Source organism: Prionailurus viverrinus, chromosome B2 (assembly GCF_022837055.1).
Source record: "Prionailurus viverrinus isolate Anna chromosome B2, UM_Priviv_1.0, whole genome shotgun sequence".
NCBI classification, from domain to species: domain Eukaryota; kingdom Metazoa; phylum Chordata; class Mammalia; order Carnivora; family Felidae; genus Prionailurus; species Prionailurus viverrinus.
Window position 1 is genome coordinate 89,973,358 of NC_062565.1, and position 20,541 is coordinate 89,993,898.

The window sequence follows — 20,541 nt, forward strand, 5'->3', positions numbered from 1 at the left end:
TATATTAAAAACAAAGTATTTCCCATGTACCTCCCCCATGTCTATAGTCTGTTCACCTTGAGGCATGAAGTACTTAAATCTCTCAATGTATTACCTTTCCTTAATATTGCTGCAATAAGACCAATGTTTAAATAATTTTGTAACTTAACATCATTGAGAGGTACCAAATTAGAAACCAAGCCTTAAAGCAAGAATGCCAGCTTTCTGCACTCAAATTAGTTCCTAAAAACATTTTTTAGATTCTACACTTAATTGCAAGAAAAATATTAAGTATGCTTCCTATTCAATTGAACTCGGACTAACAAACAGGTACTTCATGCTATTTAGTAATAAAACAGTTGAATCTGTAAAGAAGATAAACTTTAACATCATCAAATAATTCAAAAGACCACAGAAACCATTATTCTTTTTGGAACAGGAAAACAAGAATGATGTAGTAGAATACTTCTAGTATCAGTTCCCATTTCCTCTTTGAATTTAATATGCCACCATTGTAAAAAGAACTGAAATTTATGAGGTGATCCACTTATATTGTCTCATTTAATTTGATTAACCTCATAAGATTACTGATTACTATAGCCTTCACTTCATTTCAAAACAAAAAAATCAAGAATCGGTTCCTTATTCAAGGAAGGGAACTAAACTCCAGGGGCCTGGGTGGCTCAGTCAGTTAAGCATCCAATAACACTTGATTTTGGCTCTGGTCATGATCTTGGGGTTCCTGAGATCCACCTCTGCTTGGGATTCTCTCTCTCCGTCCCTCCCCTACTCATGCACACTCTCTCTGTCAAAATAAATAAATAAACTTTAAAAAGGGGGGTGGGGGGCTAAACTAAATGGAGTCTATTTAAATACCTTCAATGTACATCTGTATCTGGGGGCAGGGGTGGGTGGGTATGTATAAGTGTGTGTGTGTGTGTGTGTGTGTGTGTGTGTGTGTGTGTGTATTTGCATTTAAACCTCAAATCATAATCACCGAAAACTAAAAAGTAAATGCCTGAGGGGCGCCTGGGTGGCTCAGTCGGTTGAGCATCCAACTTCGGCTCAGGTCATGATCTCGAAGTTCATTAGTTTGAGCCCCGCGTCGGGCTCTGTGCTGACAGCTCAGAGCTAGGAGCCTGCTTCGGATTCTGTGTCTCCCCCTCTCTCTGCCCCTTGCCCACTCATACTCTGTCTCTCTCTGTCTCTCAAAAATGAATAAACGTTAAAAAAAAAAAAAGTAAATGCCTGAGACATCTCAAGAGTCATTTCTATACAATTCCCATACAACTGGACAAAACACAGAAAGATCTGGTCACAGTTAAAGATTAAAAAACATAATGCTATAACCAAATATGAAGTGATACATTTTTTCCCAGGAATAATTCTTTTTTTTTTTTTTTTTTAAGTAATCTCTACACTCAATGTAGGGGCTCGAACTCATGACCCCAAGATCAAGAGTCCTATACTCTATCAATTGAGCTAGCCAGGTACCCTGATCAAGGAACAATTCTTCATCCAAAATTCTTAGAGTAAAAACTTTCATATAGTAAATCAAATAACAAAAGATATTTAATAAATAAAACAAATTAAAATTCCCACAATAATCTACAATAGAAGTTCATAAAGACTTTGCTTAGATTTTCCAGACTGGTTATGCTTCAGAGACATCAAATTACATGGTAATATTTGGAAAAACCACCCCATAATATGGGCTTTTTATAAACACTTCCTTTTCCACCAGGGGCACCTGGGTGGTTTAGTCAGTTGAGCGGCCAACTTCAGCTCTGGTCATGATCTCATAGTTTGTGAGTTCGAGCCCCACATTGGGCTCACTCTTGTCAGCAAAGAGCCAGCTTTGGATCCTCTATCTCCCTCTCTGCCCCTCCCCAACTTGTGTGCTCTCTCTCTCTCAAAAATAAATAAACATTATGGGTGCCTGGGTAGCTGGGACAGTTCAGTGTCCAACTTCAGCTCAGGTCATGATCTCGCAGTTCTTGAATTTGAGCCCTGTGTCAGGCTTTGTGCTGACAGCTCAGAGCCTGGAGCCTGCTTTAGATTCTGTGTCTTCCTCTCTCTCTGCCCCTCCCCTGCTCACACTCTGTCTCTCTCTCTCTCTCTCTCTCTCTCTCTCAAAGATAAATAAACATTAAAAAAATAAAAAAAATAGTTTATAAAAAAAAAACAACTTCCTTTTCCATTAGAGAATTTAGTAATAACAGGACTAGTTCTGCCTCTTTAGACTACCACTTATAATTAGGAAACCATAAACCTCTAGAAGGTCTTTCTTAATATTATTTCTAATGGTGTCAACTCTCATTACTTTAGGTAATAGTTGGGAAAGGTATCTTGAATAATCCTAAATAATGACCAAAACAAAACTAAATCAACATGAGTACCAAAAGGAATATAAACCTACAAGGCTTAAATTACATTCAGTTTTCAAGAATACAGTTATGATTCTAAAGACATCTCAGAAACATAATACAAAGTTTCATAACATTAAAGATGACATGTATTACAATGATAATCAGTCGGTATCTCCTAGTACTGTTCAGATTTTAACTGTGCTCTCTCAAAAATACTGAAAAGGTAAATAAAATGAGCAGAGATTTGGTTTCAGCTCCAAGTTCCCATCTCTCTTCTCTCTCTCTCACCTAATTACCCTCAATGCCCTAACAATTCCTTACTGGAATCTGTATCACTAGAGCCACACCCAATCCTTACCTTTCCTCCTGCTTTCCCTGTGGCTTGGCAGGCAGTCACTATTAGGAGGCAGGGAGGGAAGACAGTAGGACAAAGGAAGCATATGGAGGAGGGACACAGGAGAAGGTACTATAACTCAGTTAATAGTAGAGAAGCTGTCCCCAGCTTGTCGCACGTATGGACTACTACTTAGTGCCAAAAGGTAAATGTCTTAGAAGATACAGAACAAAGCAATTAAAAGCATGGAATCAGTAGCCAGACTCCCAGGGTTCAATACTGGCAGGGCTGGGGCACCTGGGTGGCTCAGTCGGTTGAGCGTCTGACTTCGGCTCAGGTCATGATCTCACAGTTCATGAGTTTCAGCCCCGCGCTGGGTTCTGTGCTGACAGCTCAGAGCCTGGAGCCTGCTTCAGATTCTGTGTCTCCCTGTCTCTCTGCCCCTCTCCTGCTCATGCTCTGTCTCTCAAAAAATGAATAAACGTTAAAAAAAAAAAACAAAAAAACAAATACTACTTCTCCCGTGTATGACTTCTACAATCTTAGGCCAATTTCTTAATCTCTATGTACCTCAGTTTCCTCATTTATAAATTAAGGATATTACACTACCCCATTGTTTGTTATGAGGATTAAGTCAGTTATGGTTGTAAAAGAACTTAGAATAGCACTTGGTATATATAGTAAGTGCTACATAAGTGTTTGTTAAATGAATATATAAAGACATGTATATCTTGGGGCACCTGGGTGACTCAGTTAAGCCAGTTAAGCGTCTGACTCTCGGTTTTTGTCTCAGGTCATGATCTCAGTTTGTGAGTTCAAGCCCCACATTGGGCTCTGTGCTGACACCGCAGAGCCTGCTTGGGATTCTCTCTCTCCTTCTCTCTCTACCCCTCCCTGCTCACCCTCTCCATCTCTCTCTCAAAAATAAATAAACTTAAAAAAAATAAAAATAGTCATGTATCTTTGACTTTGTATGAATTTCAGTATTTTGCCATTATTTTGATATAGATTAACCAATGCACATGGACTATACTTTGATGAAGAACAGAAAACTATTTCATACCTCTACTTTGGATGCCAAAAACACACATGTAGGAGCCATTAATACAGGATCTATACTTTTCAGAGAATACCTAAAAATATGATAAGATAGAGTTAAATGTCATTCATATAAAAACACACTGGAGGGGCACCTGGGTGGCTCAGTTGGTTAAGCGTCTGACTTCAGCTCAGGTCATGATCTCACGGTTCATGAGTTTGAGCCCTGATTCAGGCTCCGTGCTGACAGCTCAGAGCCTGGAGCCTGCTTCAGATTCCCTCTCTCTCTGCCCCTCCCCCATTCGTACTCTCTCTCTCAAAAATAAACAAACATTTTTTAAAAATTAACAAAAAAACACACTGGAAAAAAATGAAGATAACTCTACGATAAACACATGATTTAGTTACACTAAGGTTCATCAACATTACATAAGAGTTTCAAGTAGGTATAACATATTCCCAAAATAAAAGTCCTACCTGGCATAGAATCTCTTGAAATAGACTGTAGCAGTGGCAATAACTTGTTGTCTTAATTTAAGATGTTCACCTAATGCTTGAATAACTAGAAGAAAAATAAAGTTTTAAATGTATCTTCTGATATCATAATATTGACATTGAATAATAACTTCCATGTGATTAAATCATGACTATATTAATTTTTAACAAAAAGAAAAACCTACATATGCTATAAAACTCTATTTGGATCACAATGGACTAGTACTAGGATTTGCAAATCTGTTAAAAAATATATAGATATGCATAAAAAACAATAAAAAATAGAAATTGCCCCAGAGCAAACACTATTCTTACATTAAGAAGGCTAAATGACAGGTATTTCCCTCTGAATGATAGGTATCTCAATGCTTTTCATAGTATCTTTAGAATATAAAAAGAAAACATTAAACAGCTATCAAATTCACTATAACTACCACTTTATAAAGTTTATTAAAAAGTCCATAATGAATCCTTAAAACAACAGAGACAGGTTTGCAGAACAGTGCACTGAGGGTTAGAAAAATCATGTAACAAAGCTACCATGTGACAGAGCAAGGATCTTCTGACCCTAAATCCCCTTCCCTCCAAAGCAAACTTGTAAGATAAGAATGACCAATATAGGATCTCAATCCAAAGACTCCATTTATTCCCAAAATATTTGCTTTAGCCAATCCTAAATTGGGCTTAATAATGCATTATAAAGACTTAGGGCAATCAATGAACACTTTCAAACTGTTTTGAGTATCTCTGATATGTAAGATTCACAAGACTTTATTTAGATCACTTAAAAAGAAAGATAAGTGAATATAAGTTATAAAAAGAATACATGTATAAATAAAAATGTTAAGTACGGGGTGCCTGGTGGCTCAGTGGGTTAAGCATCCGACCTGGGCTTGGGTCATGATCTCACTGTTCGTGAGTCCAGGCCCCACATCCGGCTCTGTGCTGACAGCTCGGAGCCTGGAGCCTGCTTCAGATTCTGTGTCTCCTTCTGTCTCTGTTCCTCCCCTGCTTGTACTCTTGTCTCTCTCTCTCTCTCTGTCTCTCAAAAATAAAGATTAAAAAAATTTTTTTTTAATTAAAAAAAAGTAGAAATGTTAAGTATGGACTAAAACAACTCATCACAAATTACTATACAAAAGTTTGAATTCAGAAGTGACCAACTATACTATTTCAGTCATTTTTTTTTAAATGTTTACCATTTGTAAAAAATATTTGTAATTTCCAATACTCTTCTTCTGAGAGAAACTTTAAGTCCTTCTGGCGTTCCTTCAACAGATCTTGTTTATCCAAAATCCATTGCAAACTAAAAGAAACAAAGATGTTAAAACACGCTACAGAGAATCAACTAATAAAGTCACAAAAAAAATTCTAAGATTGAACAAGTTATAAACATTCTGAGAAATACAAAGTGCAAGAAGTAACTCAGAAGATAGTATTTTTCACATTTCTTGAAATTCCAACACTGAGAATTATCTCATTGGGGCACCTGGGTGGCTCAGTTGGTTAAGCATTTGACTCCTGATTTGGGCTCAGGTCATGAGCTCATGGTTTGTGGGTGAACCCTGAAACAGGCTCTGTGCTGACAGTTCAGAGCCTGCTTGAGATTCTCTCTCTCTCTCCCCCTCTCTCTCTGCCCCTCCCATAATCTCTAGCTCTCTCTCTTTCTCCTCCACTGAAAATAAATTAAAGAAAAGAGAATTATCTCACTAATGAATGTAAATATGTTCTGAAAAAAATTCCACTCTAATTTTCTCAGTCTCTCTCGTTCTCTACCGTATACTACATTTCATTGGTTTTAAGACTCTGATATCAAAAGAGATCTTACAGTCAGTGATGCCTTAGGCTTTTAACTGCTAGAACATTTATTTTTTCTTAGTGATACATAAAATAATGGTCAAGTTATTTGACACCAAATGATGATACCTTAGATTTGAAGTATCTTTTCTCAGTTGTTCATGAGTAACTGGAGTATTTAATTTCCCTACTTCACAAATTCCAATCATGTTAAAAGCTGTTTCAGGATTTATTACACTAATAGCCTCCTCCATCTGCCTAGTCAAGTCTACTATTTTTAACCAGACATATGAAATTGATATGACCCATAAAACTATTCTGCAACTTGCTTTTGTCATTCAGTATGTACTGAAAGTCTTTTTATGTCAACAGATTTGTTATTCAGCATCCTTTTAAATTGCTGCACAACTTTATGGATGTATTATTATTTATTAATTCCTATTAATAGGCAGATAGGTTATAATTTTTCACTATTAAAAATAATGCTTTAGGGGCGCCTGGGTGGCGCAGTCGGTTAAGCGTCCGACTTCAGCCAGGTCACGATCTCGCGGTCCGGGAGTTCGAGCCCCGCGTCGGGCTCTGGGCTGATGGCTCAGAGCCTGGAGCCTGTTTCCAGTTCTGTGTCTCCCTCTCTCTGCCCCTCCCCCGTTCATGCTCTGTCTCTCTCTGTCCCCAAAAAAATAAATAAACGTTGAAAAAAAAAATTAAAAAAAAAAATAATGCTTTAATGACTAGCTTTGTAATTCACCCTGTATATTTAGTTAATATTTAAAATAGTTTCCTAGAAATAGAACTAATTGGTCAGTTTTACTGATAACTTTGTTATACATTGTCAGTTTGCAGTCCATATGTGACACCAATTTCCCATGAAAAGTACATGATGGTGGGTGCCTGAGTGGGTCAGTTGGCTGATCATCTGACTTCAGCCTAGGTCAGGATCTCAGGACTCCTGAGTTCAAGCCTCATGTCGGCACAGAGCCTGCTTGGAATTCTCGGTCTTCTTCTCTCCCTGCCCCCCCCCCCCCAATAAATAAATAAATTTAAAATCTTAAAAAATAAAAAAAGTACATGAGGGTGTCTTAAAATATTTACACCCCCCCCTCCCCATGAGTTACTGCCAAGCTTTTAAACACTTTACAACTGAAAGGCAAAGTAGCATCTTACTGTTTGGCTGGGGGGGGGGGGGGGGGCGGCGGAATGGGGGTTGTTTGTTTTTAGTTTACTTCTGAGGTTAAACATTTTCCAGGGCCTATTGGCCAAATATAGTCCTTCTTTTGTATACTGTAACTCTTTTCTTTTTTTAAGTTTATTTTTTATTTATTTTGAAAGGGAGATAGAGAGCAAGCAGGGGAGGGGCAGAGAGACAGGGAGACAGAATCTCAAGGAGGCTCTAAGAGGCCAGCACAAAGCTTGACACAGGGATTGAAATCAGGAACTGTGAGGTCATGATCTGAGTCAAAGACAAGAGTTGGGCTCTTAACCAACTGAGCCTCCCAGGCGCCCCTGTACATTGTAATCCTAATATGACAATTTTTCTAATGGGATGGTCTTTTTCACAATTTAGAGATTTTTCTCATATAATTTGCATATTATAGATAATAAATCATTTGTCAAATACACTAAACCTTTCCCAAGTTTAGCATGATCTCTTAATATTTGTTTGTAATACAGAAATATGGATCACTTATTAAAACCAACCCATATTTTACTTTGATTTTATGTTTGTCACAAGTGAAAAGGCCTCCCCTGACACAAAATGATTAAAAAAAAAAAAAAAAATCACCCGTATTTTCTAATATGGCTTTTTTCTTTCAATATGTGATCCACCTGGAATATATTTTGTACAAGGTAGAAAACAGAGATCCAGCTAAATGTTTTGTCAAATGGTTACTCAAATGTTGACTAAAGTATTTCTTGATGTATAATTCTATTATTTGGGATCATCTTTGTAATTTCCTTTTTTTCTTTTCTTATTCCTATGCCATGCTATTTTAAAACATAAAACTAAACAATTAAAATCTGGTACAGAAAATACTCCCCTGCTACTATTCTTCAGAAAATTGCTTGATATTCTATTACAATTATTATTCTGAGACCTGAACTTTTATTTTTTTTTTTTTTAAATTTTTTTTTTTCAACGTTTATTTATTTTTGGGACAGAGAGAGACAGAGCATGAACGGGGGAGGGGCAGAGAGAGAGGGAGACACAGAATCAGAAACAGGCTCCAGGCTCTGAGCCATCAGCCCAGAGCCCGACGCAGGGCTCGAACTCACAGACCGAACTCACAGACCGCAAGATCGTGACCTGGCTGAAGTCGGACGCTTAACCGACTGCGCCACCCAGGCGCCCCTGAGACCTGAACTTTTAAAAACATTGTTATCAAGTCCCAAAAGGAACTTTTTTTTTTTTTTTTTTTTTTTTTTTTTTTAAATTTTTTTCAACGTTTATTCATTTTTGGGACAGAGAGAGACAGAGCATGAACGGGGGAGGGGCAGAGAGAGAGGGAGACACAGAATCAGAAACAGGCTCCAGGCTCTGAGCCATCAGCCCAGAGCCCGACGCGGGGCTCGAACTCACAGACCGCGAGATCGTGACCTGGCTGAAGTCGGACGCTTAACCGACTGCGCCACCCAGGCGCCCCCCAAAAGGAACTTTTAAAGGAAATCCATTCAAAATTGTTTGGGCTTGCATTAATGAGATCAATAGCGGAAGAAATGCTATTTTTACAAGGTTAGAATTCAAACTCCATTTATTAAAATCTTTGTTCCACTACAAAATTTAAAAATTTCTTCCTATAGGTCCTGTACGTTTGTTTACTCCTGTGTATTTCATATTTTCTGTTGCTACTGTAATTATATTTTTCTATCATTCATTTATTTTTAAAATATGTTTATTTTAATGTTTATTTCTGAGAATGCAAAGGGGAGGGGCAGAAAGAGGGGGACAGAGGATCTGAAGGCAACTCTCTGCAGAGAGCTGACAGGTTGACAGCAGTGAGTCTGATGTGGGGCTCGAACTCAGGAACTCCGAAATCATGACCTGAGCTGAAGCTGGGTGCTCAACCTACTGAGCCATGTTCCCCCATCATTTATTTAAAAGAAAGCTTTCCATTTTTACATTATGTAACTGGTTACCTCATTAAACCTTTATTTATAATAATTTCTCAATTAACTGAATTTTCTTAAATTTTATTGCTGTATACTGGTAATTTTGTCATTTTTTACATCTGATTCTATTAACTGCATTGAGTAGCATTTTCAGAACAATGTTAAACAGGCCCCCTAATTTTCCTGTTTTACCATTAAATATCTCTTGTTGATGCTTTGATGTTCTTACCCTGTTAAGAAAGCATACTATTTGTTTTGGTCAAGAACAGATGTTGAATTTTAAAAGAGGTCTTGACGCTTTCACTGTTTATGAACAGATTTCCAAATGTTGACTATATTTCTATAGTAAAATCATTATCATTTTTTATATTTCTAATGTAATGTTAGACTCTACTTGGGAATACTTTATGATGTTTGCATCGATATTCAAAAGTCAGACTGTTTTTAGTGCTACCTTTGCTAGATTTTATCAGTGTTATTGTAACTTCACATAAAAAGAACTGGAAAGCTTTCTGTGTGAACTGGAATAATTTCAATAGCAGATCTTCTTGAAAATGGGAAAACATTTACCCATGAAATAACGTGGGCCTGGAGCATGTTTTAAGGAGTAGCTCTCTGGTAACTTTCTTAATTTGTTTTGGCTTTCAAACTTATTCCCATGGAGATAACCCAAAGGTACATCTGGATTTATTTACTTTTCTCATTCCTAATTTTGTATTTTTGTGTCATATCTTCTTCCCTTGCTTCAACTAGTAGCAGTTTAGTCTACTGTTTTGATTTTCCCTTCTAAGGAACCAACTCTTATAATTTCTGACTACTTTTTTCCTTTCAAGATGTTAATATCGGGGGCGTCTGGACGGCTCAGTTGGCTAAACATCTGACTTTGGTTCAGGTCATGATCTAGCAGTTTGTGGGTTTGAGCCTCGCATCAGGTTCACTGCTGTCAGCACAGAGCCTGCTTGGGATCCTCTGTCCCCTTCTCTCTCTGCCACTCCCCTGTGCGCTCTCTCTCAAAATTAAATAAATATAAAAAAAATAAAATGTTAATATCAGTATTACCTTTAAGTCTTTCCTTTTTTCCCCTCGGATTTATTTCACTGTTTCCTTTTTAATATTCTTAAGTAGAATATTTTGATTTATTTTTATTCTTTCTCAGTTTTTCAGGATGTTAGTTTATAACTTTGACTTTGGCTACATCCCAAAAGTATGGACATATATTGATCTCATTAAGTTATTTCCTTGATATTATGTAACGGTATTTTCAGTTTCCTCTGATACAATAACATCCAGAATTGATTTTGTACTTTTGTATTTCTGTTATCTGTTCATTAATTCATTCAGTCAACCAGCTAATATTTAGTGGCATTCTCTTTTTTTCTTTTAATTTTTTTTAACGTTTATTTTTGAGACAGAGACAGAGCATGAACGGGGGAGGGGCAGAGAGAGAGGGAGACACAGAATGGGAAGCAGGCTCCAGGCTCGGAGCCTCAGCCCAGAGCCCGACGCGGGGCTCGAACTCACGGACCGTGAGATCGTGACCTGAGTCGAAGTCGGACGCTTAACCAACTGAGCCACCCAGGCGCCCCAATGCCATTCTCCTTTTAATGCAGTAAGGGCAAAGAATGTGTTGTGTTCAACTTCCTAGAAAATACTGTGATTCATCCTGTTCTAGTATTATTAATTTCATCCTCACAGTCAGTGTTTTTAGAAAGATAATCTTCACAATCAAATATCTTAAGTTTTCTTCACAGCACATAGTATGGAGGATAAACCAAGAACACTTATAATACCAACTTTCATAAAACGTAAGATTACATTGTTCATATCACTCACCATTATTTCATGTGCTACTAAGAAAAAAAAAATTGCCATGCTCATTTTAGAAATGTTAAGATGTTCGTCTTCAAAAAATCACCTAAAACAATGGTTTTTGTAATCTTTTTGTTGGTTTGTTTTTCCAGAATTGATTGCCTTGTCTTTCTTCATTGTAACCTTTTGCAGACGAGGCACTTCGTAATTCTCAAGAGATCTGAGTAGCCCTTTCCTGCAGGACTACTTGAATTGGGAGACAAGGACATTTCCAAAAAAGCACACTTAACATTTTAACAATTTTATTATTTCAAAAGTGAAGAAACAATTGTTAGAGATCCTACCCCCTAAATGTTGTCATTACACCAACAATAAGTGAAAGCATAATTAACACTTATCAAAAGGTGGGCAGGGGTGCCTGGGTGGCTCAGTCTGTTAAGCCTCTGACTTTGGCTCAGGTGATGATCTTGGGGTTCAGGAGTTCGACCCACATCAAGCTCTGTGCTGACAGCTCCAAGCCTGGAGCCTACTTCAGATTCTGTCTCCCTCTCTCTCGGCCCCTCCCCCTCTTGAGCTCTATCTCTCTCAAAAAACTAAATAAATATTCTTTTTAAAAAGGTGGGCAGATCTTTTTTTTTTTCAGTTGAGAAAAATTTGACTGTAGCTTTTGATAATCAACAGCTAGCTCCCTGTTAATTCTCTCTCACTTTCTTTCAAAGTTTATCAAAATACTACTCTTCTCCACTAATTAAATTTTCTGTATTTTAATTTTGCCCAAGCAAATATGGCAGTGAGCAAAACTGCAAAATACAAATATGATCAGAGGTAGAGCTTCCACACAATTTCATCTCCACAGAATCACTTCATAGCAAGAGGTAACCTGCTTTCCTGAAAAAAGGTTTCCAAAACCATTTTTGTTTTCGCACAAAGGACTAAAAAAAGAATGAATAGGAATTCATCTTTTTTCACAAAATCAAAATTTAAATTACAATTACTAATCCTCTCTTAGCATTAATATATATATATAGATGTATACACACACACACACACTAAAATATAATAGCACCAGCTTCTGTTCATCTTTCAACCGTACAGTGGAAAACCTAATCAATTAGTCCCATCACTCACCTTTCTGCCTACTTAAATGTATTTAGGGGAAAATATTTTTAATATTACTCTAGTTCTTCCATGGTCACTAGCAAAAACAAAACCGAATTCATGAAATATGTTAAAGAAATTAGCAGTCACTGGGAAATACGTGTTTACAACAAAATATAAGGCACAGACTAATGGATACATCTTGAGAGCACCTGCCCTACACCTCACCAACATACAACTCCATCTAGGCATAAGGTAATGGCAGGAACTGGTTAGAGAGCAGAAACAAGCCTGACTCTCTCCACAGAATATTAAATCCACTCAAGACAGAAGGTGAATGACAAAAGACTACAATGCCGATTCCCCGAAGAGTGTCCAGGCAAAAGCGAACCATAACTGTCCTGAAGAGCCCGCCTCACAGTCCCGAACTATGCCACACTTCCCATACCTGTGCCCATCCCATCCCAACCCACCCCTCTTCCAGGCCTAGCTTATCCAAGAATCCGAAGTTACACTCCTTCCTTCCTCTGAGACCGAACCTCCTTAGCCCCCGCCCTTTCCCGCTCACAGACCACCGCCCCCCAACCAAATGCTGCCAGGGGGCGGGGAGAGGGGAGTCGCCAGAGAAAAGCGCGTCCCGCTTCCAGCCGCTGCCGCCTCCCGGGAGACCCCACGGCGCTCGGGACAGGGGCCGGGATCCAGGCCAAGGGGAGTCGCAGGCCCGGTCCTCACCGACTCCCAAGAAGAAGCCCTGGGCGAGAAGACGGAAGATCACTTACTAATGGGAGCTCTGCCAAAAGTTCCCTGCCATGGAACACAGCTTGCCCTGAAAAAAAAGCACCAGCCGGCGGAGCGGCCCGCGGAGCGACCATAGACCCAGCCCGCCCGGTAACTGCGCTCCTGGATCTGATCGGCTCGGCACCGCTCCGCGGCGGCTACGGTGAGAGGAAGAGGATGGCACTCTAATCTCCTTGAGGCCGGCCGGCAACACTCTACACTGTAAACCCGTTCCTATGGATAAAAGTTCCGGCTCGCCCCGCCGTAGCCGTAGCGGATGAAGCCGGTGGGGAGCAGACGGCCTGTGGGCGCAGAAGGGGCGGGAACTGGTGCTCACAGAAGACTCGCGGCGGTCGGAAGGCTCTCGCGAGAGCTTTCTACCAGTTCCGGCCTGGAACCCGCGAGCTGTTTTCTCTGAGCAACTTCCATTCACTGAGCGGGGATTAGAGAGGGCAAGTAGGCTGGTTTGGGATTTTGTTATTTCATTTTACAGGCCTCCACGATGGCACTTAATTAAGATATAAGATTTCCTGACTTCAGTTCTTTGACCTGCTGTTGGAAAGAGGAATAAAGATTATTTTGTCCTCAAGAAATAAATAATAAATAAATAAATAAATAAATAAATAAATAAATAAATAAAAATAAAGATTATCCTCAAGGACCCACCAAAATTTAATGGCATTAAGCCGAATACGTTCTTAATGGAGTCCTTTTGGACTGGATTGCAAACTTCTGGAGCAGCAGTGCTTTTCAAAGCCAGAGACAGTGAAAAACATTTTTCCTTTATTATATATATGCATGTGGTGTATTCATATATATGTACCAAATAGAAACATACAGCCCAAAATGCAATAATTTAATTTTACAAGATGAAATAATCTGTATTTCTCATTCTTTATGTTGTGACATTGCATTTAATATTAAAGCTTATTTTTATAAATAATTGAATACACCTAAAAGTTGTTCACAGAAGACCAGTGTTGTGAGTAGCTTAAGACATTATTTTCCAACTAAGTGAAATAAGTCAGAGAAAGATACCATATGATTTCATTTCGTGTACAATTTAAGAAACAGAAAAAAGAGACAAAAAACCAGACTCTTAAATATAGAGAACTAACAGGTGATTCCAGAGAGGAGTGAGTGGGGGAGGTTTAAGAGTACACATATCAGTGATGAGCACTGAGTGATGTACAGAATTGTTGAATCATTATATTGTAAATCTGAACTAACAGAATACTGTATGTTAATTATATTTGAACAAAAATAATTGTAAAGGTAAAATTAGAGAAAAACTACTCTTTAAGCTTATTTAGTTATTATTTATTTATTAATGGGGGGGGGGGTCCGCAAGAGAGGGAGAGAGAGAATCCCAAGCAGACTTGGCACTGGCAGCACAAAGCCCCACGTATGGCTCAATACCACTAAACTGTGAGATGGCGACCTGAGCCGAAATCTAGAATTGGATGCCTAACCAACTGAGCCACCCAGGTGCCCCAAGAAAAACTATTTTTTAAAAAAGATAGTATTTTTCACATTATGGGTGGAGACGAAATAGGGGGTGGTGACATTGTAAGTTAGATAAACATTTTCCTGAATGGAATAAAATATCAGGTATGTCAGAAATAGCAAGTAGTATTATAACAGAATTTTAAATTTTGATTAAATTATGTGTATGTGTATGGTCAGAATGTCAAACGCATGTCAGTAGCTTAACATAAAAATATTTTATATGTCACATATCACTACCATAAAGTCTGATATGGATTATATTGACTTTGGTAGTTGTCCTCCAGATCTTCAAGGATCTGGGATATTTTCATCTTTCAACTACTCTATCTTGGTTCTTTGCTTCTGGGCTTCAAATCTTTCTAGAGAAAGTTCAGAGGACTCTCACTGACTGAATCAGTGTTAAGAGACTTGAACCAGAAACAATACAGTCACTTCTTTTCGTGACCCATTGACCAGAATAGGCACACGCCTCTAACTTAACTGCAAGGGAGGCTGAAAAATGTAGGGTATCATGTAGCATATTTGATGAACACTAACATGGACTACACTGCAGATCACAGTCAAAAAAGTTTATAAAGTGGTAGCTTAAGAAACACCAGGCCATAGGAGCACCTGGATGGCTCAGTTCGTTGAACGTCTGACTTCGGCTCAGGCCATGATCTCACAGTTCGTGAGTTTGAGCTCCACACTGGGCTCACTGCTGTCAGCCTGTTAGGACAGTCTACTTCAGATCCTCTGTCCCCCTCTCTCTGCTCCTCCCCAACTTGTGCTCTCCCAAAAAATAAAGAAAAAAAATACCAGGCCATAGGCTACTTCACAAGGTTCAGAATTTCTTCAACTCTCTGAGAAGTTTTTGATAGTTTGATACCTTTCGGAAGATAAGGACACTGTGATAAATTAGTATCGTTAAATGTTTTGTTCTATGTGCCTCTATTACACTTTGTTTCTACCACTAGACCAGTACTGTTTCATATCTAATTCTGCATTCTTCCTATAAAACTGTGAGCTCCTTCATCTTTGTATCCCTGTTCAAGGTATAACACAAGGTAGGCACAGCAGTACTGATATTTGAAACTGACTAAACTGGGTGAGGGCAGGGAGGAGGGGTGCTTAAAGAAAAAGAATGTAACCTTATGGACACAAAATTAGGTTCTAAAGTGAGTATTTACAATGCAAAAGAGAAATCAAACAAATGAATAAGGCCTTGGAGATTCAGGTCATTTCTTCTGTGAACTCGTAGGCAATTTACAAAACAACAACAACAACAACAAAACCTAAATAGAAATGCTTTCTGTGTGCAACCTGGTTTCTGCCTCCCAACCAGAATAACATTCCCAGCAGCTCCGGTGCTCCCAGTGGCTGTGCAAGTCAGGGACCTGAATAAAGCTCAGATTTCATTTGTTTCAGGGCAAATCATCTCTGAAGGTAGCCTGTAAATGGAGGTTGAATTGAATTGACTTGAACCAAATGCTAACTTATTTAATAGTATCTCTGGTGAAATAGAGCAATTTACAAAAGTTATTAAAATACCTAGCTGTCCCAGCTTACCTGGATGCAAAAGATGATGAGACACGTAGGTTTGCTTAATTTTACTGACAGGTTTTTTTTTTTTTTAACTTTTCTTTATAATTTTGGTATTGTTTCTCAGTCCTCACTACTCACCTAATTTAATAACCTACTTAATTTGATCACTTACTGGAATCATTCAGTCTTGTCCCTTCTAATTTTTTATTTACCTTGTAGTTTTCAAATAAGGATATGATCAATAGTCTTGATGCTAATATTGATTCTCCTGTGATAAAAAAAAAGTATTTATCCTTTTTCCTACAATGCCTTTTCCAGAAGTATGAGTGGTATTTCTCAGAAACTTGAGCCTAGAAATGTAGTAGTTTTCTCAAGCTCACTTAGCTGGTTACTGGCAAAACAGCAGGAATCTAGTTATTTTGATTCCCTGTGCAGTGAGCTTTTCACTCAACCATACAGTTCCAATAAAACTGTAATAACTAAACTACTATAAATACAATATTCCAGGTTTGTAGTAGAAGTTTCTCTTTCTAAACACTATTATTGGAGACCATCTTCTCACTTTTAATTAAACTTTTATTGTAACTTGTCTTGATACTAATAGTCTTTATTGTGAAAATATGCTTTCCTCTATCTAGTCATTCACTGTGTTTCCCTTTATTTTAATTTCTGGAACCCATATTTGTGTAAGATGACTAAACCTCTAACTTATATAAAGCTTACCAGTTAAGAACTCAGTCTCTACGTCTGGGTGGCTCAGTTGGTTAAGTGTCTGACTCCTGATTTCAGCTCAGGTCATGATCTCATAGTTTGTGGGATCGAGCCCCAAGCTGGGCTCTGTGCTGATAATGCAGAGCCTGCTTGGGGTTTTTTCTCCCTCTCTCTCTGCCCCTCTCCCGCTTGCGCTTTCTCTCTCTCTCTCTCAAAATAAATAAAAAAACAAACTTAAAAAAAAAAAAAGAACTCAGTCCCTAAACTAGACTGATCAAGTTCCAGTAATAGCTCTGGCATTTACTAGTTGTGTAACTATCTTAGTCAGCTTAGACTGCTGTAACAGAATACCACACACTGGGTGGCTTAAGCAACAGATATTTATTTCTCACAGTCCAAGATCAAGGTGCCAGCAGATTTGGTTCCTGTAGAGAACTGTCTTTCTGACTTGCAGATGGGTACCCTCTCATTGAGTCCTCACCTGGCAGAGAGAGAGAGAGAGAGAGAATAAGGATCATCCTATCATCAGGGCCTCACCCTTATGATCTCATCTAAACCTAATTAACTCCCAAAGGCCCCACCTCTAAATACCCCTGGGTATCAGAACTTCCACATATGAATTTACGTTCAGTCTATGCCAATAACCTTGGTCAAGCTACTTAATCACACTGAATCTCAGTTTCTTCTTCTGTAAAATAGGGATAATCAGAGTTACTAAATCATAGAGTTCTGGTGAGGTTTAAATGAACCCTAAGTGGGGGATGCCTGGGTGGCTCGGTAGGTTGAGTGGCCGACTTCAGCTCAGGTCATCATCTCACAGTTTGTAAGTTCGAGCCCCACATCGGGCTCTGTGCTGACAGCTCAAAGCCTGGAGCCTGCTTCAGATTCTGTGTCTCCCTCTCTCTCTGACCCTCACCCACTCACACTTTGGGGTCTCTCTCTCTCTCTCTCAAAAATAAATAAACACTTAAAAAGAAATGAACCTTAAATGAAATTAGAATAGTGCCTAGTACATGGTATTAACAATAACTCTTACCATTTAGCTTTTATTATTTAAAAGAAGTTTAGGGGGCGCCTGGATGGCGCAGTCGGTTGAGGGTCCGACTTCAGCCAGGTCACGATCTCGTGGTCCGGGAGTTCGAGCCCCGCGTCGGGCTCTGGGCTGATGGCTCAGGGCCTGGAGCCTGTTTCCGATTCTGTGTCTCCCTCTCTCTGCCCCTCCCCCGTTCATGCTCTGTCTCTCTCTGTCCCAAAAATAAATAAACGTTGAAAAAAAATTAAAAAAAAAATAAATAAATAAATAAAAGAAGTTTAGATTCCACAATTTGGACTATAAAGAACTCTGTTTTCAGCTAGAATAAAAATAGTAGTACCTTGATACAAAGAGGTACTCTACCTCTTAGTACTAGCCTTTGACATTTTAACCCCTCTGCACTCCACAGGTAACAATAATCAAATATGTTGATTTACAAAGTGCCAGTTTATTTATGCCATGAGGCATTTTTCTTCCCTGTATACTTCTAGGTCTGGAGTTCCAAAATAGTTTAGGGATTCCAGAATTCACTTTCCTGTTTCTACTTAGTCTAGAATGGCCTTTGAGAGAACACAGTGTATATCATTAAGAAACCTGACAGCCCGAGCCTACTTATTCTTATTGTATGAAGATTCCCAGGACCCAAAAATGGCCCATTTCTTAAATTAATTTTGTAAATATTTATTTATTTATTTATTTATTTATTTATTTATTTATTGAGAAAGAGAGAGAGAGAGAGAGCGCACGACCAGGGGAGGGGCAGAGAGAGACAGAGGGAGACAAAGAATCCGAAGCAGCTCCAGGCCCTGTGCTGTCAGCACAGAGCCCATTGCAGGGCAGAGCTTGAATCCACAAACCACAAGATCATGACCTGAGCCAAAGATGGACACTTAACCAACTGAGCCAGCCAGGCACCCCAAGAATGGCCCATTTCTAAGAAGATTCCCCAGAAGAAAAAAATTCCAAATAATTGGTAAATACCTTAAATCCAGTCAAGGTGATCCACCTGGGAAATGTCTGAATAGTGATTGCAACTAAAGGTTAACACTAAGTAATTATGTGATTTTGCTTAAACAAGAAAGTAAGAAAGGAAAACATATAGAATATATAAATGGAAGTCAGAAAGGTCAGATTGACAGAGTGTATATGTGAGTTTCCTATGGCTGCTGTAACAAAATACTATGAACTTAGTGGCTTAAAACAACACACACAATTTTTTTATCTTACAGTTCTGGAGCTCAGAAGACCTAAATGTGCGTGTCTCACTGAACTAAATTAAAGGTATCATCAGGGCTGTGTTCCTTTGTAAAAGCTCTAGAGGAGAATCTGTTTTTCTTGCCTTTTCCAGTTTCCAGAGGCTGCCCCCTTTCATTTTCTCTTCTTTTTTTTTTTTTTAATTTTGAAGGTTTATTTATTTATTTTGAGAGAGAGACAGAGAGTGTCTCCACAGAGAGTGGAGGAGAGACAGAGAGACACAAAATCCGAAGTAGGCTCCATGCTCTGAGCTGTCAACACAGAGCCTAATTTGGGGCTTGAACCCTTGAACTGTAAGATTATATGACCTGAGCCAAAGTCAGACACTTAATTGACTGAGCCACCCATGCACCCCATCATTCTAAAAGCTAATAATGCCAATTAACTCTCACAAACCATCACCCTCACATTGACTCTTCTGCCTCCCTTTTCTGTACATAATGGAGGCCAGGTTTTTCACTGTGGGAGAAAGAAGTTATAACTCATCGAGGAAAAAAATAACTCTATGGTAATGATTAGAATGAGAGATTACAGAATTAGCTCTGCTTATATATATATATATATATATATATATATATATATACACACACACACACACACACACACAGGTATGGAAGTAATTATACATAAGTTCGTATATATTTGTATACATATGCATAGCTCCACCTGCTGAGAGGAATTGGATGCACTGAAATCCAATTGCAATGAGCATACTCACACCCAAATCCTGGTTTGTAAATACTGCTCTCTAACAAAAGGAACCTAGGATCCTTGGAGAAATGGCTAATTCTAAGACTAAGCAGAGAAAATACAAGGTAGTCCTGACTCATACTACCAGCAAGGGAGGAAGGAAGTACTCAAAACATACAGAAATTTTAGGAATGTGTCAAAAAAACACAAGTCAGGGGTGCCTAGGTGGCTCAGTCAGTTAAGTGTCCAACTCTGTTTTGGCTCAGGTCATGATCTCATGGGTCCATGATATCAAGCCCTGCATCAGGCTCCGTGATGATAGCACAGATCCTGCTTGGGATTCTCTCTCTCCCCCCTCTCTCTGCCCCTCCCCTGTTTGTGCACGTCTGTGCTCTCTAAATAAATAACTAAATAAATAAACAAACAAACATTAAACAAAAAAACAGGAGTTGACGTGAAAGAGAGCCCAATAGCCTAAGCTGAAACAATGCGAGCAACAAAACAAAATAATGTAATAACATAACCCACATAACAAAATATATATACCTGAATCCATACTGGTAGAAACATATAATTGAATAAATAAATGGATAAAAAGAGATAAAATTTTTAACTGAAGAATCCCAAACAATATATGTAAATATTATCCCCATCATAAGATGGAACTTAGTCCCTGTCCCCTTGAATATGAGCTGAACGTAGTGGCTTGCTTCCAAAGTAACTTCCAAAGTTACTTATACAGTAACTTTATAATGGAAATACCTGGCAAACACTACTTTAACTAAATATTAAAATTAACAATAGCAGTGATCAATCACAATGATAGTATATATTCCTGACAATGTTATGAGAAGAACACTTTACATCTGTGGACTTCCTTCCAATGGCCCATAACCCCATAACCAGAGAGAACTAAGGAGACTTGATGACTAAATGTAATGTGGTATCCTGGGTGGGAGTCTAGAACAGAAAAAGAGCATTGGGGGGCGCCTGGGTGGCTCAGTCGGTTAGGCGTC

General features: G+C 38.6%; 1 protein-coding gene across 2 annotated transcripts in view; it reads right to left on the bottom strand.

Annotated features, from left to right (window-relative positions):
• Positions 1-13,114, bottom strand: part of CCNC (cyclin C) — a 29,358-nt gene extending 16,244 nt beyond the window's left edge. For both annotated transcript variants that reach the window (XM_047858238.1, XM_047858239.1), the window contains exons 1-4: positions 12,807-13,114; positions 5,415-5,521; positions 4,198-4,282; positions 3,746-3,815 (exon numbers count right to left, since the gene is read on the bottom strand). In XM_047858238.1, coding sequence (XP_047714194.1) covers positions 3,746-3,815; positions 4,198-4,282; positions 5,415-5,521; positions 12,807-12,838 — 294 coding nt within the window. In that variant the 5' untranslated portion in view covers positions 12,839-13,114. The remainder of the gene's footprint in view (positions 1-3,745; positions 3,816-4,197; positions 4,283-5,414; positions 5,522-12,806) is intronic.
• Positions 13,115-20,541: the final 7,427 nt, after the last annotated feature.